The sequence below is a fragment of the Pangasianodon hypophthalmus genome, chromosome 4 (genome assembly GCF_027358585.1).
Source record: "Pangasianodon hypophthalmus isolate fPanHyp1 chromosome 4, fPanHyp1.pri, whole genome shotgun sequence".
In the NCBI taxonomy this organism is placed as follows: domain Eukaryota; kingdom Metazoa; phylum Chordata; class Actinopteri; order Siluriformes; family Pangasiidae; genus Pangasianodon; species Pangasianodon hypophthalmus.
The window spans coordinates 2,478,961-2,504,721 of record NC_069713.1 but is presented as its reverse complement, the minus strand read 5'-3'; the positions used below and the strand labels follow the sequence as shown (position 1 = coordinate 2,504,721).

The 25,761-nt window shown below is 41.2% G+C and overlaps 3 protein-coding genes across 3 annotated transcripts; all 3 read left to right on the top strand.

Annotated features, from left to right (window-relative positions):
- The first annotated feature begins 7,946 nt into the window (after positions 1-7,946).
- On the top strand, positions 7,947-9,037 carry LOC128318172 (C-C motif chemokine 4 homolog). Its single transcript, XM_053233562.1, has 3 exons — positions 7,947-8,103; positions 8,524-8,635; positions 8,755-9,037. The coding sequence occupies exons 1-3, from the start codon at positions 8,034-8,036 to the stop codon at positions 8,840-8,842; spliced, it is 270 nt and encodes an 89-aa protein (XP_053089537.1). The 5' UTR covers positions 7,947-8,033; the 3' UTR covers positions 8,843-9,037.
- A 2,282-nt stretch (positions 9,038-11,319) lies between these two features.
- On the top strand, positions 11,320-12,409 carry LOC128318221 (C-C motif chemokine 3-like). Its single transcript, XM_053233773.1, has 3 exons — positions 11,320-11,482; positions 11,896-12,007; positions 12,127-12,409. Exons 1-3 carry the CDS (start codon positions 11,413-11,415, stop codon positions 12,212-12,214), a joined length of 270 nt encoding a protein of 89 aa, XP_053089748.1. The 5' UTR covers positions 11,320-11,412; the 3' UTR covers positions 12,215-12,409.
- An 8,065-nt stretch (positions 12,410-20,474) lies between these two features.
- Positions 20,475-21,603, top strand: LOC113524118 (C-C motif chemokine 4-like). Its single transcript, XM_053233774.1, has 3 exons — positions 20,475-20,699; positions 21,087-21,198; positions 21,321-21,603. Exons 1-3 carry the CDS (start codon positions 20,630-20,632, stop codon positions 21,406-21,408), a joined length of 270 nt encoding a protein of 89 aa, XP_053089749.1. The 5' UTR covers positions 20,475-20,629; the 3' UTR covers positions 21,409-21,603.
- The last annotated feature ends 4,158 nt before the right edge of the window (positions 21,604-25,761 follow it).

Here is a 25,761-nt window from a genome sequence, read left to right as displayed (position 1 = left end):
TGCTGTAGCCTTCAGTATTCTAGGTACCAATAAATAGCCTGCACCTTTTGATCTGAGTAGGCGTGGCGGATCATAAAAGACCAAAAGTTCGCTCGGGTACTGTGGCGGGAGACCATTTAGTGCTTTATAGGTCAATAGTAGTATTTTATAATCAATGAGAGATTTGATTGGGAGCCAATGCAGTGTGGATAAGATAGGGGTGATGAGGTCATATCTTCTGGTTCCAGTAAGGACTCTTGCTGCTGCATTCTGGACTAACTGGAGCTTGTTTATGCACCTACAGGAACATCCAGACAGCAAGGCATTACAATAATCCAACCTAGAGGTAACAAAAGTATTAACTAATTTTTCTGCATCATGTAGTGACAATATATTTCTTATTTTAGCAATATTTCAGAGATGAAAGAAAGCTATCCTAGTAATATTATCTACATGATTCAAATTAAAGACTGGAGTCAAAAATCAGACCAAGGTCTTTTACTGCTGCACATGATGAAACAGAAAGGCCATCCAGAGTTACTATGTAATCAGAAAGCTTACTTCTAGGTGCATGGGGTCCTAGTACAAATACTTTTGTCTTGTCAGAATTAAGTAAAAGAAAGCTTTTGCTTTTTAATGAGGTCTATGCGAGGAATGCAGCAAATGAATCTGATGTGACACTAGTCTGATGTCAACAGCAGAAATGGTAAAAGGCATCTCATTATGGCTGAGTCAGAATCCTTGTTTCATTATGCATCACTAACAGTACAAAACAGTAGTTTTAGTCATGTAGTAAAATACAGTCTTGGGGTGTCATAAACCAAGATAAAAGCATCATGATATGAAAAACTGAATAATGAATAAAGGTGTTGTGGCAAATTCAAGTAAGTTCAGCTCCATCATTCCATGGTGATATGTTGGGCAGATGAAGTACATTTGGTCCATCACTGGGACATTACTATTACTCAGGCCCTGTGTCTCTCCTCTATTCACTCTTCTAATGTAATCTCCTTTCCTTCATTCATCCATCCATCCATCCATTTCTCATTGTCATTTCTGACCCATTCATTTGCCTCTCGTTTTAATTTGCTTCATCCATTCATTCTGTGCATTGAGTTGCAGAGGATTTGTGTGTGTGTGAGATGTATGTGTGTGTGAGATGTATGTGCAAAGTAGCATGCTGAACGTTATCTTGATCTGATCTAACGACTCCTACACCCTTCACTCATTTCTCTTTGACCACAATCAGGGCTGCAAAGTGCTACAGTGAGCACGTTATTGCACTGATCCTGCGTAGGTTATTTTTCTCTGTCTCCATTCTTTACCTCATTTATATTCAGTGTAAAATAATGTTGGTTATAACTGCAGAGTTCTTCATTTTTTATGTGTTTAAAGTCCCTGGTTTGCAGTGCTATTCAGGCAGCCTACTCAGCAGTAGGGTTATAAGGTATAATGAAGTTTAGGGGATACTAGAAAAGGTAAAGGAAAAATGCTGGTATGTCAGTAAAGAAAGTAACATACAGTATTATGTAACAGATCACTTTTCAGACAAAAAACATAATGAAGGCTGCTGGGTTTTGCTGCAAAAAAAAGAAGCAAGTGCGACAGTCAAAGTCTCCGGAGGAACTGTGGCAGATTCTCCAGAATGCTCGGTAAAACGTACAGCTCATTTCTACATAAAAATGCACACAGTGTACCTGAGATTACTGATTTTTTTTAAAGCAAGGGTCATCACACCAAATATTAACTTTGTATAGTTTCTTACTGTTTACTGCTCTTTCTAGTATTTTTTATGTACAAAGATTTAATTTGATTACTTTTGCACTGTACTGTAGGTAATGAGGTAAAAGACATAATGTGTCATAAAGGACAATATTGAGGTATAAGTGATGAAGCATCAGAGATAATGAGGTATAAAGGATAAAGAGGTATGAAGAATGATGAGATATGAGGATAAATTATGCATAAGGGATATTGGGGTATAAGAGCTACTTATGTAAAAGTGATAATGAGGCATAAAGAATGATTAGATATAAAGAATGATGAGGTATAAAGGATAATGAGGTAAAAGGGACAATGAGGTATAAAGAATGGTGAGGTATAAAGAATGATGAGGTATAAAGGATAATGAGGTAAAAGGGATAATGAGGTAAAAGGGATAATGAGGTATAAAGGATAATGTGGTAAAAGGGATAATGAGGTATAAAGAATGATGAGGTATAAAGCATAATGAGGTAAAAGGGACAATGAGGTATAAAGAATGGTGAGGTATAAAGGATAATGTGGTATAAAGGACAATGAGGTAAAAGGGATAATGAGATATAAAGGATAATGAGGTATAAAGAATGATGAGGTATAAAGAATAATGAGGTATGAGAATAAATTATGCCTAAGGGATGTTGGGGTATAAGAGCTACTGGTGCAAAAGTGATAATGAGGCATAAAGAATGATGAGGTATAAAGGATAATGAGGTATGAGGATAAATTATGCCTAAGGGATGTTGGGGTATAAGAGCTACTGGTGCAAAAGTGATAATGAGGCATAAAGAATGATGAGGTATAAAGGATAATGAGGTAAAAGGGATAATGAGGTATAAAGAATGATGAGGTATAATGGATAATGAGGTAAAAGGGATAATGAGGTATAAAGAATAATGAGGATAATAATTATGTAGTCCCCGTAGTTCTATGTTGTTCTGTGTTGTCTTATGTGGCACCTTGGTCCTGGAGAAACGTTGTTTCGTTTCACTGTGTACTTGTATATGGCTGAAATGACAATAAACTCCACTTGACTTGACTTGACTTGAGGTATAAAGAATGATGAGGTATAAAGAATAATGAGGTATGAGGATAAATTATGCATAAGGGATATTGGGGTATAAGAGCTACTGGTGCAAAAGTGATAATAAGGTATAAAGAAACATTAGGTATGAGGAACACAGAGGTAGAATTGACAATGATGTCTAATAGTCTAAGGCAGACATTTTCAAACTTTTTTTAAGAACTTGAAAAATCTCAATAGTCCCTCTGTAGAACATGGTGAGGATGAGGGGTGAGAGGTTGGCTTTCCTCAGGGCTGGTGTTGAGGGACCAGGTGAGGTCCTCCACCAGGTGAACACCAAGAAATTTGGTGCTCTTGACGATCTCCACGGAGGAGCCGCCGATGTTCAGCGGAGAGTGGTCACTCTGTGCTCTCCTGAAGTCAACAACCATCTCTTTAGTTTTGTCCACGTTCAGAGACAGGTTGTTGGCTCTGCACCAGTCTGTTAGCTGCTGTATATCCTCTCTGTATGCTGACTCGTCGTTCTTGCTTTGAAACCCATCACAGTCGTGTCATCAGCAAACTTGATATGATTTGAGCTGTGCATTGCTACACAGTCGTGAGTCAGCAGAGTGAACAGCATTGGACTGAGCACACAGCCCTGGGGGGTCCCAGTCCTCAGTGTGGTGGTGTTGGAGATGCTGTTCCCGATCTGGACTGACTGAGGTCTCCCAGTCAGGAAGTCCAGGATCCAGTTGCAGAGGGAGGTGTTCAGGCCCAGCAGGTTCAGCTTTCCAATCAGGTGCTGAGGAATGATTGTGTTGAATGCTGAACTGAAGTCTATGAACAGCATTCGAACATATGTGTCTTTTTTGTCCAGGTGGGTGAGGGCTAGATGGAGGGTGGTGGTGGCTTCATCTGTAGAGCAGTTGGGACGGTAAGCGAATTGCAGGGGATGCAGTGAGGGGGGCAGCAGGGTCTTGATGTGCCTCATGACGAGCCTCTCGAAGCACTTCATGATGATGGGTGTAAGTGCAACGGAACGGTAGTCGTTGAGGCAGGACACTGGTGGCCTTGAAGCACGTTGGAACGGTGGTGCTGCTCAGGGAGGTGTTGAAGATGTCCGTGAAAACATCCACCAGCTGGTCTGCACACCCTCGGAGCACTCTGCCAGGAATGTTGTCTGGTCCAGCAGCCTTCTGCAGGTTGACTCTGTGTGGAATCTTCCTCACGTCAGCTGTGGTAAGACAGGGCACCTGGTCGTTGAGAGTCTTCTTTGCTGTCACGCCATTCTGTGCCTCGAACTGAGCGTAGAAGCGTACATGTACAGCATAGAAGAAGTGCATCTGGGAGGGAGGCACCATTGTCACAGGCATTGTCACAGGCAGGTGGTGTTGTCCTGTAGTTGGTGATGGCCTGGATGCCCTGCCACATGCGCTGTGTGTCTCTGCTGGCCTTGAAGTGGTTGTGGATATTCTGTGCATGCATGCGCTTTGCCTCCCTGATGGCCCGGGACAGTTTGACCCTCGCTGTTCTTAGGGCCACCTTGTCGCCTGCTCTGAAGGCAGAGTCCCGGGTCCTCAGCAGTGCACGCACCTCTGCAGTCATCCACAGCTTTTGGTTGGAGCGTGTGGTGATGGTCTTGGAGACAGTGACGTCATCAATGCACTTGCTGATATAGCTAGTCAGTGATGTCGCGTATTCCTCAAAGTCGGTGAAGTTGCCGTCAGTTGCCGCTTCTCTGAACATTTGCCAGTTAGTGTGCTCAAAACAGTCCTGAAGAGCAGAGATGGCTCCTGCTGGCCAGATTTTCACATGTCTGCGGGTTTTAATGAAAGTAGGCCTAATCCTGGAGGTTAGGGATCCTGCAGCACCCTCAGTACCCTTACTTCCTGTGAATTTGCTTGTAGTTGCTCAGTCTTGCCAACTTAGACCCTCCGAACATTCAGGTCCATGACTGTCTTCTTGGTCTTGCTGATGTTTAGGATGAGCTTGTTGTTCTCACAATAATGAGTTACAACTGAAAATGAGGTATAAGTCTTTAATGGGGTTTTAATTTATTACAATGTACTTTATTTCTTCTGTGTTGTTTTAGTGTGTTTAGATCTACTGTTTTACTCCAGTAGAGCTGATTTGTCTTTACTTTATTTGTGTGTGTGAGTAACACAGTTATGTGTCTATAAAGTGTTAGAAGCTGATCAGATCTTTCTCTTTAGGTTAAAACCACAGCCAGGGTTCCAGAGGAAAATGTGTTGTTTTTTTGTTTTCCATTCCATGGTGATATGTTGGGCAGATGAAGTACATTTGGTCCATCACTGGGACATTACTATTACTCAGGCCCTGTGTCTCTTCTGATCCATTCATTTGCCTCTCGTTTTAATTTGCTTCATCTTATCCATTCATTCTGTGCATGGAGTTGCAGAGGATTTGTGTGTGTGTGTGTGTGTGTGTGTGTGTGAGATGTATGTGCAAAGTAGCATGCTGAACGTTATCTTGATCTGATCTAACGACTCCTACACCCTTCACTCATTTCTCTTTGACCACAATCAGGACTGCAAAGTGCTACAGTGAGCACTTTATTGCACTGATCCTGCGTAGGTTATTTTTCTCTGTCTCCATTCTTTACCTCATTTATATTCAGTGTAAAATAATGTTGGTTATAACTGCAGAGTTCTTCATTTTTTATGTGTTTAAAGTCCCTGGTTTGCAGTGCTATTCAGGCAGCCTACTCAGCAGTAGGGTTATAAGGTATAATGAAGTTTAGGGGATGCTAGAAAAGGTAAAGGAAAAATGCTGGTATGTCAGTAAAGAAAGTAACATACAGTATTATGTAACAGATCACTTTTCAGACAAAAAACATAATGAAGGCTGCTGGGTTTTGCTGCAAAAAAAAAGAAGCAAGTGCGACAGTCAAAGTCTCCAGAGGAACTGTGGCAGATTCTCCAAAATGCTCGGTAAAACGTACAGCTCATTTCTACATAAAAATGCACACAGTGTACCTGAGACTACTGATTTTTTTTTTAAAGCAAGGGTCATCACACCAAATATTAACTTTGTATAGTTTCTTACTGTTTACTGCTCTTTCTAGTATTTTTTATGTACAAATATTTAATTTGATTACTTTTGCACTGTACTGTAGGTAATGAGGTAAAAGACATAATGTGCCATAAAGGATAATGTTGTGATATAAAAGATATTGGGGTATAAATGATGAAGGATAAGAGATAATGAGGTATAAAGGATAAAGAGGTATGAAGAATGATGAGGTATGAGGATAAATTATGCATAAGGGATATTGGGGTATAAGAGCTACTGATGTAAAAGTGATAATGAGGAATAAGAATGATGAGGTATAAAGAATGATGAGGTATAAAGGATAATGAGGTAAAAGGGACAATGAGGTATAAAGATACTGATAAATAAAAACTGATGAGGTATAAAAGTAATGTGGCATAAAGGATAATGAGGTATAAAGAATAATGAGATAAAAGGTATAATGAGGTATAAAAGATAATATAGTATAAATGATAATGAGGTAAAAGGGATAATGGGGTATAAAAGCTAATGAGGTATAAAGAATGATGAGGTATAAAAGATAATATAGTATAAATGATAATGAGGTAAAAGGGATAATGGGGTATAAAAGCTAATGATGTATAAAGAATGATGAGGTATAAAAGATAATGTCTTATAAAGGATAATGAGGTAAAAGGGATAATGGGGTGTAAAAGATAAGGAGGTATAAAGAATGATGAGGTAAAAGGGATAATGAGGTATAAAGAAACATCAGGTATGAGGAACACAGAGGTAGAAGTGATAAGGCAGACATTTTCAAACTTTTTCCCCACGAGCCTGTTTTTTTTTGTTTGTTTTTTTTTTTTTTGAGAACTTTGAGCACGCATGATCAAATTATTGCCTACTATTAACTGGAAAATAAAATAAAGTAAAATAAAACAACATGAAAAAAGTCTTATAATGCAGCATAAGGGGGTGGTAAAGGCAGTGAACTGTAAGAAACATAACAGTACATTTTTTATTTAATCCTTTTTCAAATCTCTGGTCCAATGGTCTCATGTCCCTCCTAATCTCATGGATAGTTTCTGACTGCCGCAAAACAATACCGAGTTTTAAATCACTGTCCAATTATCATTACTATTAAAATGATTTTTTCCAAAGTGTTACATTTAAAACCTTTTTTTTGTCTACATTACAGCAACTTATTTTGTCAATCTTTGCACTATTGTCATGTGATTCCCTTTTTTATTAGAACTGTGTGCTAGTCAGCACTGCACTGTAACTCACTGTGCCCATTGTCTTGTTTTGATAGTTTTGTACTGTCTTGTGCCGTCTGCACATGTTTGCACTGTGCACTCTATGTACATATACGTAATGTCTACTGTAGTTCTGTGTTTTGTTTTATGTAGCGCCTTGGTCCTGGAGGAACGTTGTTTCGTTTCACTGTGTACTAACTAGCTGTATATGGTTGAAAATACAATGAGGCCACTTGACTTGTCTTGACTTATAGTCAATTTTTTAATGATGCTTGAGTCGAACATACACTGATAGACTTTATTTCACATTAATAAAATAAAAAAATCACGGTAATGAACTATTTACCAGGACAGAAAGAGAGGATGCAGTGTCAGCTCATCTTTCAGGCAGAAAGTTCAAAGCATCTATACAGCTGTCAATCATCTAGATTCACATGTCATCTGCTGGTTTTAATTAAAGTAGGCCTAATCCTGCAGCACCCTCAGTACCCTTACTTCCTGTGACTTTGCTTGTAGTTGCTCAGTCTTGCCAACTCAGACCCTCCGAACAGTCAGGTCCATGACTGTCTTCTTGGTCTTGCTGATGTTTAGGATGAGCTTGTTGTTCTCACAGTAATGAGTTACAACTGAAAATGAGGTATAAGTCTTTAATGGGGTTTTAATTTGTACTAATAAACAGCCCAATGTACTTTATTGCTTCTGTGCTGTTTTAGTGTGTTTAGATCTACTGTTTTACTTCAGTAGAGCTGATTTGTCTTTGCTTTATTTGTGTGTGTGAGTAACACAGTTGTGTGTGTCTACAAAGTGTTAAAAGCTGAAAGGTGAAAACCACAGCCAACAATGGTGTTGTTTTTTGTTTTCTCGTACAGAGTGGCATTTTTCATCACTGTCAAAATTCCCATCCAAACCACACACTCCTCCTCCTCCACCTGCTCTGATCTGTTTATAAACCCAGTGCCGAGGGCATATCCTCATTATTGGTACATTACGCATCAATAAGATCATCATCTCCATCAGCAACCATGTTCTCCCGTTCTCTCCTGCTGGTTCTGCTGGGTCTTTCCTGCCTTCAGTCCTTCACAATGGCACAGCGTAAGATTATTATCAAATATATGCTGTTTTATGTGCTTAAATAATTTTGTCTAGTGGAAATGAATCAAAGAGAACTTGTGTTATAATTTTAAAGAATTTTCAGCTTCCACATTATAATTCAAGTCCATTCAGTTTGTAAAGCACATGTTGGTGAATTTTCTGAGAAAACTATTTTTATTTATTTAAAATATTTACATTATATTCATTATTATTATTATTATTATTATTATTATTATTATTATTATTATTATTTATTATATGATAATACTTTTCTGGCATTAAAAATTGAAGTCTATCATTTCATGGACCCAAAAATGATTTCAGAGGTTCATTAGATACTTAAAAATGACTCATAAATTTTATTGAACTTTAGCCTTTAGTCTGAAATAAATTGCCAAATAACAAAATGTTTTGACACAGATGCAAATGGGGCGGACTTATGCTGTTTTGAGTTTCACAAGAAACCATTGCCCGCATCCATCGTTGTCTCTTACGAAGAAACAAGATCCGAATGTCCACTTTCTGGAGTCATGTATGTTTCAACCTTTCTTTTTAAAAAAAATTCATTTTACAATTCTCATGGAGGGATTGAATATTTAATTTGACATGATCACAGTTCTACACTAACCCATAATCTTCTTTCCTCTTTAGTTTTACGACAAAAAGGGGTTTTCGCATGTGTGCGGACCCTGAGGTGGAGTGGGTGCAGCAGGTCATCAAAAGTAAATCATCAGCCTAGACTCAGACGACACATTAAAACGTCTGTCCATGAATTAGCTTTACTTTGCAGAATGCTTCATTTCACCTACATATTACTTCAAGCAATTTGATGTTGTGTGTAACAGGACAAATCTTTCTGTTAAACATTCACCTGTAGCCGCACGCACTGATTTATTTTATCTTCTGCACAAATAAAGGACACATTTGTTACTCATTATTGTTATTCGTTTCAAATTACAATTTTTAAAGAAACATGGTTTACACAAGCTAATAATAATAATAATAATAATAATAATAATTACTCTTGGCCTCTTGTCAGGCCCTTGAGATGGTGGTGGAAGGTGTATTAATGCAATCATTATCATATAGAGAGAAAATATATAAGGAAGCCTAAGAGAAACAAGAATTAATCAGTTGAATATATTACAGAGACTACTGCGGGGGGATCACACAATTATAATATTTTACAATTTGAACAAAATTTTCAATTTATTGAACAACATATAGGGAAATAACATTAGGGAAAATTATGCATAAGGGATATTGAGGTATAAAATATACTGAGGTAAAAGTGATAAAACCTGAACTGATCTCCTGTCAATTGTCCAACTATAGGCTAATATCAAACCTCCCCTTTTCTCCAAGATCCTAGAAAAGATTTTAGCACAGCACTTATGCTCATACCTACATGGGAATAACATTCATGAAATGTATCAGTCAGGATCTAGGCCTCATCATAGCACAGAGACAGCGCTGGTTAAAGTGGTAAATGACCTACTACTGGCCTCTGATCAGGGTTGTGTCTCCTTGCTTGTGTTGCTTGACCTTAGTGCAGCTTTTGATACCATTGATCTAGAAAATGTTGTAGGCATTAAGGGAATGGCCTTCTCCTGGCTCGTCTTATTTGACTGATTATTATCAGTTTGTAGACGTAAATGGTGACTTCTCCACACATACTAGGGTAATGTTTGATGTTCCACAAGGCTCTGTTTTAGGCCCACTGCTCTTTTCTCTATATATGCTACGTCTGGGCAAAATTATTTGTAAACATGGTATTTGTCCATGTAGTACACAGTTATAGAAGGAAATTATTTATAATCGCACTATCTGTTGCACCCAGTTGAGGATGGGTTCCCTTTTGAGTCTGGTTCCTCTCAAGGTTTCTTCCTCAAATCGTCTCAGGGAGTTTTTCTTTGCCACCGTCGCCTCTGGCTCGCTCATTAGGGTTAAATTCACACATTTACAATTTATTTTGATTTAATTTCATTTGAATATATTTATTTCTGTAAAGCTGCTTTGTGACAATGTCCATTGTTAAAAGCGCTATACAACGAAAATTGAATTGAATTGATAATGATGTATCAGTGATAATGAGGTATAAGGGTCTAAAGGATATTGTGGTATTAGTTATAATAAGGAGCAAGGTGTAAGGGGTAATTAGGTATAAGGGATACTGAAGTTTAAGGCACAACAGAGGTTTAACTGATATTGAGGAATAAGGGATAATGAGGTGTAACTGATATTGAGGAATAAGGGATAATGAGGTGGACGTGATATTGAGGAATAAGGGATAACGAGGTGGAAGTGATACTGAAGTGTAAGTGATTAGGTGTAAGAGGATAAGTTGATGTATAAGTGCTGAGGTATAATGGAAAATGAGACATAAAATTTGAGATTCAAGAAGGTTATTATCATATGCACAAACTCTCTGACAGTGACATTTGTAGTTTCCATGCTGTCACAGGCGCTGTAGTAGAAAAATACTGTATATTATACATAAATATTAAAACATAAAAGTTAAAAAATTGCGCAATATGTTGTTAAGAATTGGAGCAATATAAAAATGTGTAAAAGCCATAAATAGCAGCAGTGGAAAGAAGAGATATACAGTAAATATACTTTAGTTATATTTGCATGAAGTGGACCCGCTTTCATGCTTCCTTAGCCAGTTGTGCCGTGTTCTGTGACCAGAATAGATCCTCACCTATCCTCATATGGACATCCATGAACTTTGTAGTTGCTCACTCTCTCCACATTGGACCTCTGATCAGCAGTGGTTGTTGGTGTTGTTCCACTGTCCTCAGGTCCAAGTCCATCTAATTGTTCTTGCTGATGTATAGGGTGAGAGTGTTGTTCTCACACTAATGATGTATAATTGAAAATGAGCTATAAGGCTATAATGTGGTCTAAGTTGTACTAATAACAGCCTAATTTAATAGCTGTTATTTTTCTGTGTTATTTTAATGTGTTTAGATTCAATGTTTACTGTTTTCCAGTGGAGCTTATTTGTCTTTGCTTTATTTGTGTGTGTGATTAACACAGTTAAGTGTGTCTACAAAGTGTTAAAAGCTGATCAGATCTTTCTCTCTTTAGGTGAAAACCACATCCAGGGTTCTTGGGGAAAAGGTGTTGTTTTTTGTTTGTTTTCTCGTACAGAGTGGCATTTTTCATCACCATCAAACTTCCCATCCAAACCACACACTCCTCCTCCTCCACCTGCTCTGATCGGTTTATAAACCCAGTGCCGAGGGCATATCCTCATTACTGGTACATTACGCATCAATAAGATCATCATCTCCATCAGCAACCATGTTCTCCCGTTCTCTCCTGCTGGTTCTGCTGGGTCTTTCCTGCCTTCAGTCCTTCACAATGGCACAGCGTAAGATTATTATCAAATATATGCTGTTTTATGTGCTTGGGTTGTAAATAATTTTGTCTAGTGGTAATGAGTCAAAGAGAACTTGTGTTATAATTTTAAAGAAGTTTCAGCTTCCACATTATAATTCAAATCCATTCATTTTGTAAAGCACGTGTTGGTGAATTTTCTGAGAAAACTATTTTTATTTATTTAAAATATATAAATTATATTTATTTTTATATTATTATTTATTATTACAAAGATTTATATTTATAATAATACTTTCTGGCATTAAAAATTGAAGTCTATCACTTCATGGACCCAAAAATGATTTCAGAGGTTCATTAGATACTTAAAAATGACTCATAAATTTTATTGAACTTTAGCCTTTAGTTCTGAAATAAATTGCCAAATAACAAAATGTTTTGACACAGATGCAAATGGGGCGGACTTATGCTGTTTTGAGTTTCACAAGAGACCATTGCCCGCATCCATCGTTGTCTCTTACGAAGAAACAAGATCCGATTGTTCACTTCCTGGAGTCATGTATGTTCTCACCCTGCTTCTTCTTTTAAATTCATTTTCCAGTTGTCATGGAAGATTTGAATATTTAATTTGACATGATCACAGTTCTACACTAACCCATAATCTTCTTTCCTCTGCAGTTTTATAACAAAAAGGGGTTTTCGCATGTGTGCGGACCCTGAGGTGGAGTGGGTGCAGCAGGTCATCAAAAGTAAATCATCAGCCTAGACTCAGACGACACATTAAAACGTCTGTCCATGAATTAGCTTTACTTTGCAAAATGCTTCATTTCACCTACATATTACTTCAAGCAATTTGATGTTGTATGTAACAGGACAAATCTTTCTGTTAAACGTTCACCTGTAGCCGCACGCACTGATTTATTTTATCTTCTGCACAAATAAAGGACACATTTGTTACTCATTATTGTTATTCGTTTCAAATTACAATTTTTAAAGAAACATGGTTTACACAAGCTAATAATAATAATAATAATAATAATAATAATTACTCTTGGCCTCTTGTCAGGCCCTTGAGATGGTGGTGGAAGGTGTATTAATGCAATCATTATCATATAGAGAGAAAATATATAAGGAAGCCTAAGAGAAACAAGAATTAATCAGTTGAATATATTACAGAGACTACTGCGGGGGGATCACACAATTATAATATTTTACATTTTGAACAAAATTTTCAACTTATTGAACAACATATAGGGAAATAACATTAGGGAAAATTATGCATAAGGGATATAAAATATACTGAGGTAAAAGTGATAAAACCTGAACTGATCTCCTGTCAATTGTCCAACTATAGGCTAATATCAAACCTCCCCTTTATCTCCAAGATCCTAGAAAAGGTTGTAGCACAGCACTTATGCTCATAGCTACATGGGAATAACATTCATGAAATGTATCAGTCAGGATCTAGGCCTCATCATAGCACAGAGACAGCGTTGGTTAAAGTGGTAAATGACCTACAACTGGCCTCTGATCAGGGTTGTGTCTCCTTCCTTGTGTTGCTTGACCTTAGTGCAGCTTTTGATACCATTGATCATGCTATTCTCCTCGATAGACTAGAAAATGTTGTAGGCATTAAGGGAACGGCCCTTTCCTGGCTCAGGTCTTATTTGACTGATCATTATCAGATTGTAGACGTAAATGGTGACTTCTTTACACATACTAGGGTAATGTTTGATGTTCCACAAGGCTCTGTTTTAGGCCCACTTCTCTTTTCTTTATATATGCTACCTCTGGGCAAAATTATTTATAAACATGGTATTAGCTTCCACTGTTACGCTGATGACACACAGTTGTATGTTTCAGCAAATCCAGATGACAGACACCAGGTTAATAAAGTTGAGGAATGTGTAAAAGACATTAGAAACTGGATGCTTATTAACTTCCTTCTACTTAATTCTGACAAGACAAAAGTATTTGTACTAGGACCACATGCACCTAGAAGTAAGCTTTCTGATCACATAATAAGCCTGGATGGCCTTTCTGTTTCATCATGTGCAGCAGAAAAAGACCTTGGTGTGATTTTTGACTCCAGTCTTTAATTTGATTCATGTAGATAATATTACTAGGATCGCTTTCTTTCATCTCGGAAATATTGCTAAAATAAGAAATATATTGTCACTACACAATGCAGAAAAATTAGTTCATGCTTTTGTTACCTCGAGGTTGGATTATTGTGATGCCTTGCTGTCTGGATGTTTCAGTAGATGGATAAACAAGCTCCAATTAGTCCAGAATGCAGCAGCCAGAGTCCTTACTAGAATCAGAAGATATGACCACATCACCCCTATCTTATCTGCACTGCATTGGCTCCCAAAAAAATTTCATATTGATAATAAAATATTACTATTGACCTATAAAGCACTGAATGGTCTCTCGCTGCAGTACCTTTTGGTCTTTTGAACTTTTGGTCTTTTATGATCCCCCACGCCTACTTAGATCAAAAGGTACAGGCTATTTGTTGGTACCTTGACTACTGAAGGCTACAGCAGGGGGTAGAGCTTTCTCTTACAAAGCCCCACAGTTATGGAACAGCCTTCCAGTTAGTGTTCGGGGCTCAGACACAGTCTCGGTGTTTAAGTTTAGGCTGAAAATATATTTGTTTAGTCAAGCCTTTTGTGAATATTTTTTTCTTAGGTAAAGGAGCAGGTCTGGAGGGTTCACAGGCATAGAGTGTTGTGGTGAACTGGGATGTTTGGATGCTGTCGCCCCCCACTCTCACACGGTCACTCAGATTTGTTGACGGTGGAGTGGCTGGCTGCTTTATGTCCCAGGGTGCCCTCATGTCTGTGTTACATTCTGGCTCTGCCTTTTATTTATGCTGTCATAGCTAGTCTTGCCAGAGTCCCTGCTTGCACTCTGCACGCAAAGTACATTGCCCTTAACCATTAGAGGACAAAAGCTCACCTAACAATCTCTCCCTCTCTCTCTCTTTCTCTCTCTCTGTCGAGCTACACATGCTACTCCTGAGATAACAGTGATCCTGACCCCTTCTGCTCTCTGGACCTGCCTGATTAATCCTGATGCCCTATTTCTGGTTGGATTTCTCATTGGTTGAGTGTGCTCACTGCTGCTGGGGGTGGCCCCACATGGACAGCCTGAAGATCATTGGGATTGCTGGGGATGGTGCCACGTGGGGGCCATGGAGATGGCTTGGGGATCTCATATGGGGAGTTGTACTATGATGTCTTAGGACTGCGATTGCCATGGTGGTTTTGGGACTGAGCAGTTTTGCAGTCAGGTCTCCATCAGTGGACAGTGGATAGGTTTAACAAACCAGACTATTGCACTATTTGTCCATGTAGTACACAGTTATAGAAGGAAATTATTTATAATCGCACTATCCGGTGTCAGGTATTGTGCCGTTTACAGTAATGTGCAAATTAGCTGTAGAAGTGACTTGGCATAGTCCCATAAAAGTGCATCCTTAGCATTTATACATTCATGGTGTCAGACTGTGTAAGGGGAAGATGGAGGTGGAAGTGTTAGAAGGTGAAAATAATGCTGCTGTACCATTTACCAGATTTCAGAAGTGTGAACATTGAGTGGGCAGGGTGAGAGGGATCCCTGATGACACTGCCAGCCCATCTCTCCTGTTGTAGATGTCCTGCAGTGAGATGAGTCTGTCCCTGTGATTTTCTTAGCTATCCTGATCATCTGTTGTAGTGACTTACTGTCCTGTGCAGTACAGTTACCAAACCCCACAGCAATGCTCAGCGGGGTTAAAATGTTCTCCACTGTACATCTGTAGAAGTTTCTGAGGACCTCAGATGAACTTCCTCTGTCTCCTCAGGAAGTGGACCCGCTTTCATGCTTCCTTAGCCAGTTGTGCCGTGTTCTGTGACCAGAATAGATCCTCACCTATCCTCATATGGACATCCACGAGAGTTGCTCACTCTCTCCTCCTTGGACCTCCGATGAGCAGTGGTGGTTGGTGTCGTTCCACTGTCCTCAGGTCCATGTCCATCTAATTAGTCTGGAAAAGCTACACGATCACGGCTTGCTGTGGGGACCAGGCCTCCGGCCCCCGGGTCACCTAATGCAGGTGGTCGGGGAAGGGGAGGTCATAAACGGTGTGTGAGAAAGCAGAAGTGCGGCAAGAGAGCAGAGATCCGTGCTAGGCTAAAAATGAACCCTAGCTGGCTGGCTCTCCCATCCATCCTGCTCTCAATGTCTGCTCCCTGGACAATAAAATGGACTACATCCGATTCCAGCAAACTACGCGGCATGAGTTTAGAGACTGCTGCGTCTTTGTTTTTCTTTGTTTTTTTTATTTTGCAATGGGAATTCACCACTGTCCTTATAACTGGAGTGTACATTCCCCCAGTGCTAATGCTAAGGAGCTGCTCTGTGAACTGTATGGGGCTATTAGCGAACTGCAGAATTCACACCCTGACGGACAGTTTATTTTAACCATGCAAATCTCAAGTCAGTGCTCCCTAAATTCCATCAGCATGTGGACTTTGCAACGACAGGGCCTAACACGCACTGGATCCTGTTTACACAAACATCCCCCACAAGTACTGGGCAAAGCCCTGCCTGTACCTTGGCTACCCAGACCACATCTTTGTTATGCTAATCCCAGCATAGAGACCACTCTTCAGGCTCTCCAAACTGGTTCTGAAGCAGGTGTAAACATGGCCAGCAGGAGCCATCTCTGCTCTTCAAGACTGTTTTGAGCACACTGACTGGCACATGTTCAGGGAAGCGGCAACTGATGGTGACTTCACCAACTTGGAGGAATACACGGCATCACTGACCAGCTACATCAGCAAGTGCACTGTTGACATCACTGTCTCCAAGATCATCACCACACCCTCCAACCAGAAGCCGTGGATGACCGCAGAGGTGCGTGCACTGCTGACGACCTGAGACTCCGCCTTCAGAGCAGGCGACAAGCCGGGCCTAAGAACAGCGAGGGCCAAACTGTTCTGGGCCATCAGAAAGGCAAAGCGCGCACACACACGAAGAATCCACAGCCACTTCAAGGCCAGCAGAAGACACGAGGTGCATGTGGCAGGGCATCTAGGCCATCACCAACTACAGGACTACATCACCTGCCTGTAACAATGATGCCTCCCTCCAAGATGCGCTGAACAACTTCTACGCTCGGTTTGAGGCGCAGAATGATGTGACGGTGAGGAAGACCACCCCTCTTCCCAATGACCAGGTGCTGTGTCTAACCATGGCTGATTTGAGGAAAACTCTACACAGATTTAACCCAGTGAAAGCTGCTGGACCAGACAACATTCCTGGCAGAGTGCTCAGAGGATGTGCAGACTAGCTGGTGGATGTTTTCACGGACATCATCAACACCTCCCTGAGTAGCACCATAGTTCCAACGTGCTTCAAGGCCACCACCATCATCCCCGTGCTGAAGAATTCTTCAGTGTCCTGCCTCAATGACTACCGTCCCGTTCCAATCACACCCATCAACATATGAAGTGCTTCGGGAGGCTCATCATAAGGCACATCAAGACCCTGCTACCCCCTCACTGGACGCCCTGCAGTTCGCGTATTATCCCAACTGCTCAACAGATGAAGCCGTCACCACCACCCTCCATCTAGCCCTCACCCACCTGGACAAAAAAGACACATATGTTTGAATGCTGTTCATAGACTTCAGTTCAGCATTCAACACAATCATTCTTCAGCACCTGAGAGGCAAAACGTGCACATGCCAATAAAATCCACTTTCACTTTCAGGACAGCGGAGACACTCGGCGCATGTGGCAGGGCATCCAGGCGATCACAAACTACAAGACAACATCACTGCTTGTGACAGTGACGCCTCCCTCCCAGATGTGCTGAATGACTTCTACGCCCGGTTTGAAGCACAGAACAACGTGACGGCAAGGAAGACCACACCTCCTACCAACAACCAGGTGATCTGCCTAACCACAGATGAAGTGAGGAACACTCTACACAGAGTCAACCCACGGAAGTCTGCTGGACCAGACAATATCCCTGGCCGGGTGCTCAGGGAATGTGCAGAACATCTAGCAGATGTCTTTACTGACATCTTCAACATCTCCCTGAGCAGCGCCGTTGTTCCCACATGCTTCAAGACAACGACCATCATCCCAGTGCCTAAGAAGTCTTCAGTCTCCTGCCTCAATGACTACCGTCCCGTTGCACTCACACCCATTGCTATGAAGTGCTTCGAGAGGCTCGTCATGAAGCACATCAAATCCCACCTTCCACACTCACTGGACCGACTGCAGTTTGCGTATTGTCCTAACCGTTCAACAGACGATGCCATCACCACTACTCTCCATCTGGCTCTCACCCACTTGGACAACAAAGACATATACGTTCGAATGCTGTTCATTGACTTCAGTTCAGCATTCAACATAATCATTCCTCAGCACCTGATGGAGAAGCTGAGCCTCCTGGGTTTGAACACCTCCTTCTGTAACTGGATCCTGGATTTCCTGACTGGGAGACCTCAGTCAGTCCGGATCGGAAATAGCATCTCCAGCACCACCACACTGAGCACTGGAGCCCCTCAGGGCTGCGTACTCAGCCCGCTGCTGTTCACTCTGCTGACTCACGACTGCGCAGCAATGCACAGCACAAACCACATCATAAAGTTCGCCGATGACACGACCGTGGTGGGTCTCATCGGCAAGAACGACGAGTCAGCATATAGAGAGGAGGTGAAACATCTATCAGCCTGATGTAAAGCCAACAACCTATCTCTGAACTTGGACAAAACTAAAGAGATGGTTGTTGACTTTAGGAGAGCACAAAGCGACCACTCTCCACTGAACATCGATGGATCCTCCGTGGAGATCGTGAAGAACATCAAATTCCTTGGTGTTCATCTGACGGAGAACCTCAACTGGTCACTCAACACCAGCTCCATCAGCAAGAAAGCCCAGCAGCGTCTCTACTTCCTAAGAAGGCTGAGGAAAGCCCATCTGCCACCCCCCATCCTGACCATGTTCTACAGAGGGACCATCGAGAGCATCCTGAGCAGCTGCATCACTGCCTGGTTTGGGAATTGCACCGTCTCGGATCGCAAGACCCTACAGTGGATAGTGAGGACAGCTGAGAAGATCATCGGATTCTCTCTCCCCTCTGTCACGGACATTTACACCACACACTGAATCCGAAAGGCCAACAGCATTGTGGACGACCCCACACACCCCTCTCACACTCTCTTCACATTACTGCCATCAGGGAAGAGGTTCCCGAAGCATTCGGGCTCTCACAACCAGACTGTGCAATAGTTTTTTCCCTCAAGCCATCAGGCTTCTCAACACACAACTGAACTGGAACTAAACTCACACACACACACACACACACACACACACACTCACACTCATTCAACTTCATACATTCATTAAGTTATTACAAACAAGCTGGCTTGTTCTATGTTTACATTGTACATTCCACCACTGCTACTGCTGCTCTGCTCGGTTCTTTTTGCACATCACTGGCACTGCCACTTTAATACTTGTAAATTTGCACATTGCACTGTATATAGATATATATACAGTAGGTTACGGGTTGCTGCTATTTTGTGTTTGTGTACTTGTCCTGTACAGTACTTGTCCTGCACTGTCTCGTGTTGTCTGCTCTGCACTGTTTTGTTTTGCACTGTTGCACTAGGTTGCACACGATGCACTTTATGTGGCTAGGACAACAGTCTAGTCCTCAGCTCTGTGTTTTGTAACTTTGTTGTGTGAGGTGACGATGATGTTTTATACAGCACCAAGGTTCTGGAGAAATGTTGTCTCATTTCACTGTGTACTGCGTCAGCTATATATAGTTGAAATGACAATAAAAAGCCTCTTGACTCTTGACTCTTGATTGGAAGGCTGAACCTGCTGAGCCTGAACACCTCCCTCTGCAATTGGATCCTGGACTTCCTGACTGGGAGACCTCAGTCAGTCCGGATCGGGAACAGCATCTCCAGCACCACCACACTGAGCACTGGAGCCCCCAAGTGCTGTGTGCTCAATCCATTGCTGTTCACTCTGCTGACTAACGACTGTGCAGCAATGCACAGCTCAAACCACATCATCAAGTTTGCCGATGACACGACCGTGGTGGGTCTCATCAGCAAGAACGACAAGTCAGCATACAGAGAGGAGGTGCAGCGGCTAACGGACTGGTGTAGACAAAATTAAAGAGATGGTTGTTGACTTCAGGAGGGCAAGGAGTGACCACTCTCCACTGAACATCAGCGGCTCCTCCGTGGAGATCGTCAAGAGGACCAAATTCCTTGGTGTTCACCTGGTGGAGAACCTCACCAGGTCCCTCAACACCAGCTCCATAACCAAGAAAGCTTAGCAGCATCTCTAATTTCTGGAAAGGCTGAGGAAAGCCCAACTCCCATCCCCATCCTCGTCATGTTCTACAGAGGGACTATCAAGAGCATCTGAGCAGCTGCATCACTGCCTGGTTTGGAAATAACTAAAATCCATAAATAGCAGCAGTGGTAAGAAGAGATATACAGTAAATATACTCTAGTTATATTTGCACGAAGTGGAGCTGCTTTCATGCTTCCTTAGCCAGTTGTGCCGTATTCTGTGACCAGGATAGAGCCTCACCTATCCTCATATGGACATCCAGGAACTTTGTAGTTGCTCACTCTCTTCACCTTGGACCTCTGATCAGCAGTGGTGGTTACTGTCTTTCCACTGTCCTCAGGTCCATGTCCATCTAATTGGTCTTGCTGATGTATAGGGTGAGAGTGTTGTTCTCACAATAATAATGTATAATTGAAAATGAGGTATAAAGCTGTAATGTGGTATAAGTTGTATTAATAACAGCCCAATTTAATAACAGTTACTCTTCTGTTTTATTTTATTTTATTGTGTTTAGATTCACTGTTTACTGTTTTCCAATAAGGCTTATTTGTATTTATTTTATTCATGTGTCTGAGGTGGGTGGGACTTGAGGTGAAATTGTCTAAGAAGTGTCAAAACGCTTTCTCATTTTAGGTGAAAACCACAGCCAGGTTCTTGTAGAAGGGGTGGGTTTTTTTGTCGTCCTCAAACTGCCCTCCTCCAACCCCAAACTCTCCTCTTCCTTATAAGCCCAGTGCCGAGGTCATATTTGCATTACTATCAAAAATTACACATCCAAACGATCATCATCTCCATCAGCAGCCATGTTCTCCCATTCTCTCCTGCTGGTTCTGCTGGGTCTTTCCTGCCTTCAGTCCTTCACAATGGCAAACAGTAAGATATTGGCCTTTTTTTTAAATACGAAATTAAATTAGCATGCATAAATTCAGTTCTGTTTAATCTATTGAAGTTTGGTATAATTTTCAAGACTCATATTCACCAGACATAAAGATAATATTATAAGAATTATCATCATCCACGTTGTAACACAAGTCCAGTCACTTCGACTCAGTTTGTAAAGCACGTGTGGCTGAATTTGCTGACAAAACTGTCTGGGAAAGTGTGATTTATATTTATAATACTTTCTGGCATTAAAAAAGTGGTCTATCACTTTATGGACCCAAAAATGATTTCAGAGGTTCATTAGAGACTCATTAATTTTATTTAACTTTAGCCTTTATTCTTAAATAGACTGCCAAATATTGAAATGTTTTGACACAGGTGCAAATGGGGCGGGATTATGCTGTTTTGAGTTTCACAAGAGACCATTGCCCGCATCCAACGTTGTCTCTTATCAAGAAACAAGATCCGACTGTACACTTCCTGGAGTCATGTATGTTTCATCCCTGCTTCTTCTTAAAAAAAATTCATTTTACAATTCTCATGGAGGGATTGAATATTTAATTTGACATGATCACAGTTCTACACTAACCCGTAATCTTCTTTCCTCTGCAGTTTAATGACAAAAAGGGGTTTTCGCATATGTGCGGACCCTGAGGTGGACTGGGTGCAGCAGGTCATCAAAAGTAAATCATCAGCCTAGACTCAGACGACACATTAAAACATCTGTCCATGAATTAGCTTTACTTTGCAAAATGCTTCATTTCACCTACATATTACTTAAAGCAATTTGATGTTGTGTGTAACGGGACAAATCTTTCTGTTAAACATTCACCTGTAGCTGCACGCCCTGATTTATTTTATCTTCTGCACAAATAAAGGACACATTTGTTACTCATTATTGTCATTGTTTTCTAAATACAGTGTTTAAAGAAACATGGTTCACACAATATTATAATAATAAGAAGAATAATTACACTTGGCCTCTTCTCAGGCCCTTGAGATGGTGGTGGAAGGTCTATTAATGCAATGCAATCATTATCATATAGAGAGAAAATATATAAGGAAGCCTAAGAGAAACAGGAATTAATCAGTTGAATTTACAGAGACTACTGCAGGGGGATCACACAATTAAATTTTTTTAAATTTTGTACACAATTTTCGACTTATTGAACGACAAATAGGGAAATAACATTATGGGAATTTGTGCATAAGGGATATTGAGGTATAAGATATACTGAGGTAAAAATGATAATGAAGTATCAGTGACAATGACGTAAGGGTCTAAGGTATATTGTAGTATTAGTTATAATGTAGTTTAAAGGCTAATGAGCAAGATTTAAGGGATAACTAGTTATAAGTGATACTGAAGTTTAAGGGACAATAGAGGTTTAACTGATTTTGAGGAATAAGGGACAGTGAGGGTATAACTGATTTTGAGGTGTAACTGATATTGAGGAATAATAACGTTAATAATAATAATAATAATAATAATAATAATAATAATAATAATAATAATTACTCTTGGCCTCTTCTCAGGCCCTTGAGATGGTGGTGGAAGGTGTATTAATGGAATGCATCATTATCATATAGAGACATAAGAGAAACAAGAATTAATCAGTTGAATTTACAGAGACTAGTGCGGGGGGATCACACAATCATAACTTTTTACATTTTGTACACAATCTTTGACTTATTGAACAACATATGGGGAAATAACATTAAGGAAACTTATGCATAAGGGATATTGAGGTATAAGATATACTGAGGTGAAAGTGATAAAACCTGACCTCAACCCCTGTCAATTGTCCAAATATAGGCCAATATCAAACATAACCTTTATCTCCAAGATCCTAGAAAAGGTTGTAGCACAGCAGCTATGCTCATACCAATATGGTAATTACATTGGTGTTCCGCAAGGCTCTGTTTTTGGCCCACTGCTCTTTTCTTTATATATGCTAACTCTGGGCAAAAATTATTCGTAAACATAGTATTAGCTTCCACTCTTATGCTGTTGACACACAGTTGTATGTTTCAGCAAAGCCGGATGACAGACATCACCTTAATAAAGTTGAGGAATGTGTGAAAGACATTAGACACTGGATGCTTATTAACTTTTTTTTTTACTTAATTCTGACCAATTTGATCCAAGATGGCGGTGCGGCAGTAGCACGCAGTGGCTTCTCCGGATCCAAAATGTTGCTTTTTTTTTTAAACCCGACTTTTTAAAGACACATGTACATCGGAGCAACCGGTGTCCGTGTCTACCATCACCAGACACTAATAAAGTACAGAAACCATGCAACAACAACCGATCTGCATGATGATCTGCTGGAGAAGCTACACGATCACGGCTTGCTGCGAGGACCAGGCCTCCGGCCCCCGGGGTCACCTGATGCATGTGGCCGGGGGAGTGGAGGTCATAAACAGTGTGTGAGAAAGCAGAAGTGTGACAAGAGGGCAGAGATCCATGCTAGGCTAAAAACAAACCCTAGCTGGCCGGCTCTCCCGTCCATCCTGCTCTCAATGTCTGCTCCCTGAACAATAAATTGGACTACATCCGATTCCAGCAAACTACACAGCGTGAGTTTAGAGACTGCTGCGTCTTTGTTTTTCTTTGTTTTTTTTATTTTACAATGGGAATTCACCACTGTCCTTATAATTGGAGTGTACATTCCCCCAGTGCTAATGCTAAGGATCTGCTCTGTGAACTGTATGGAGCTATTAGCGAACTGCAGAATTCACACCCTAACGGACTGTTTATTTTAACCATGCAAATCTCAAGTCAGTGCTCCCTAAATTCCATCAGCATGTGGACTTTGCAACGACAGGGCCTAACGCACTGGATCCTGTTTACACAAACATCACCCGCACGTACCGGGCAAAGCCCTGCCCCCACCTTGGCTACCCAGACCACATCTTTGTTATGCTAATCCCAGCATACAGACCACTCTTCAGGCTCTCCAAACTGGTTCTGAAGCAGGTGTAAACATGGCCAGCAGGAGCCATCTCTGCTCTTCAAGACTGTTTTGAGCACACTGACTGGCACATGTTCAGGGAAGCGGCAACTGATGGCGACTTCACCAAGTGCACTGTTGACATCACTGTCTCAAACTGAACAACTTCTACGCTTGGTTTGAGGTGCAGAATGATGTGACTCCAAGGAAGACCACCCCTCTTCCCAATGACCAGGTGCTGTGTCTAACCATGGCTGATTTGAGGAAAACTCTACACTGATTTAACCCAGTGAAAGCTGCTGGACCAGACAACATTCCTGGCAGAGTGCTCAGAGGATGTGCAGACCAGCTGGTGGATGTTTTCATGGACATCATCAACACCTCCCTGAGTAGCGCCATAGTTCCAACGTGCTTCAAGGCCACCACCATCATCCCCGTGCCAAGGAATTCTTCAGTGTCCTGCCTCAATGACTACTGTCCCATTGAACTCACATCCATTGTCATGAAGTGCTTCGAGAGGCTCGTCATAACTCACATCAAGACCCTGCTACCCCCTCACTGGACGCCCTGCAGTTCGCGTATTATCCCAACTGCTCAACAGATGACGCCATCACCACCACCGTCCATCTGGCCCTCAACCACCTGGACAAAAAAGACACATATGTTTGAATGCTGTTCACTGTGTTGAATGCTCAGTTCAGCATTCAACACAATCATTCTTCAGCGCCTGATTGGAAAGCTGAACCTGCTGAGCCTGAACACCTCCCTCTGCAATTGGATCCTGGACTTCCTGACTGGGAGACCTCAGTCAGTCCGGATCGGGAACAGCATCTCCAACACCACCATTGCTGTTCACTCTGCTGACTAACGACTGTGCAGCAATGCACAGCTCGAATCATATCATCAAGTTCTCTGATGACACGACCGTGGTGGGTCTCATCAGCAAGAACGACAAGTCAGCATACAGAGAGTAGGTGCAGCGGCTAACAGACTGGTGTAGACAAAACTAAAGAGATGGTTGTTGACTTCAGGAGATCAAGGAGTGACTACTCTCCACTGAACCAAATTCCTTGGTGTTCATCTGGCGGAGAACCTCACCTGGTCCCTCAACACCAGCTCCATAACCAAGAAAGCCTAGCAACATCTCTAATTTCTGGAAAGGCTGAGGAAAGCCCAACTCCCACCCCCATCCTCATCATGTTCTACAGAGGAACTATCAAGAGCATCTTAGCAGCTGCATCACTGCCTGGTTTGGAAATTGCACAGTTGTGCCGTGTTCTGTGACCAGGATAGAGCCTCACCTATTCTCATATGGACTTCCAGGAACTTTGAAGTTGCTCACTCTCTCCACCTTGGACCTCTGATCAGCAGTGGTGGTTACTGTCTTTCCACTGTCCTCAGGTCCATGTCCATCTAATTGGTCTTGCTGATGTATAGGATGAGAGTGTTGTTCTCACAATAATGATGTATAATTGATAATGAGGTATAAAGCTGTAATGTGGTATAAGTTGTATTAATAACAGTTACTCTTCTGTTTTATTTTATTTTATTGTGTTTAGATTCACTGTTTACTGTTTTCCAATAAGGCTTATTTGTATTTATTTTAGTGTCTGAGGTGGGTGGGGCTTGAGGTGAAATTGTCTAAGAAGTGTCAAAACGCTTTCTCATTTTAGGTGAAAACCACAGCAGGGTTCTTGTAGAAGGGGTGGGGGGTTTTTGTCGCCCTCAAACTGCCCTCCTCCAACCCCACACTCTCCTCTTCCTTATAAGCTGAGGTCATATTTGCATTATTATAAAAACTCACGCATCCAAACAATCATCATCTCCATCAGCAGCCATGTTCTCCCATTCTCTCCTGCTGGTTCTGCTGGGTCTTTCCTGCCTTCAGTCCTTCACAATGGCAAACAGTAAGATATTGGCCTTTTTTTAAAATAGGAAATTAAATTAGCATGCATAAATTCAGTTCTGTTTAATCTATTGAAGTTTGGTATAGTTTTCAAGATGCATATTCACCAGACATGAAGATAATATTATAAGAATTATCATCATCCACGTTGTAACACAAGTCCAGTCACTTCGACTCAGTTTGTAAAGCACGT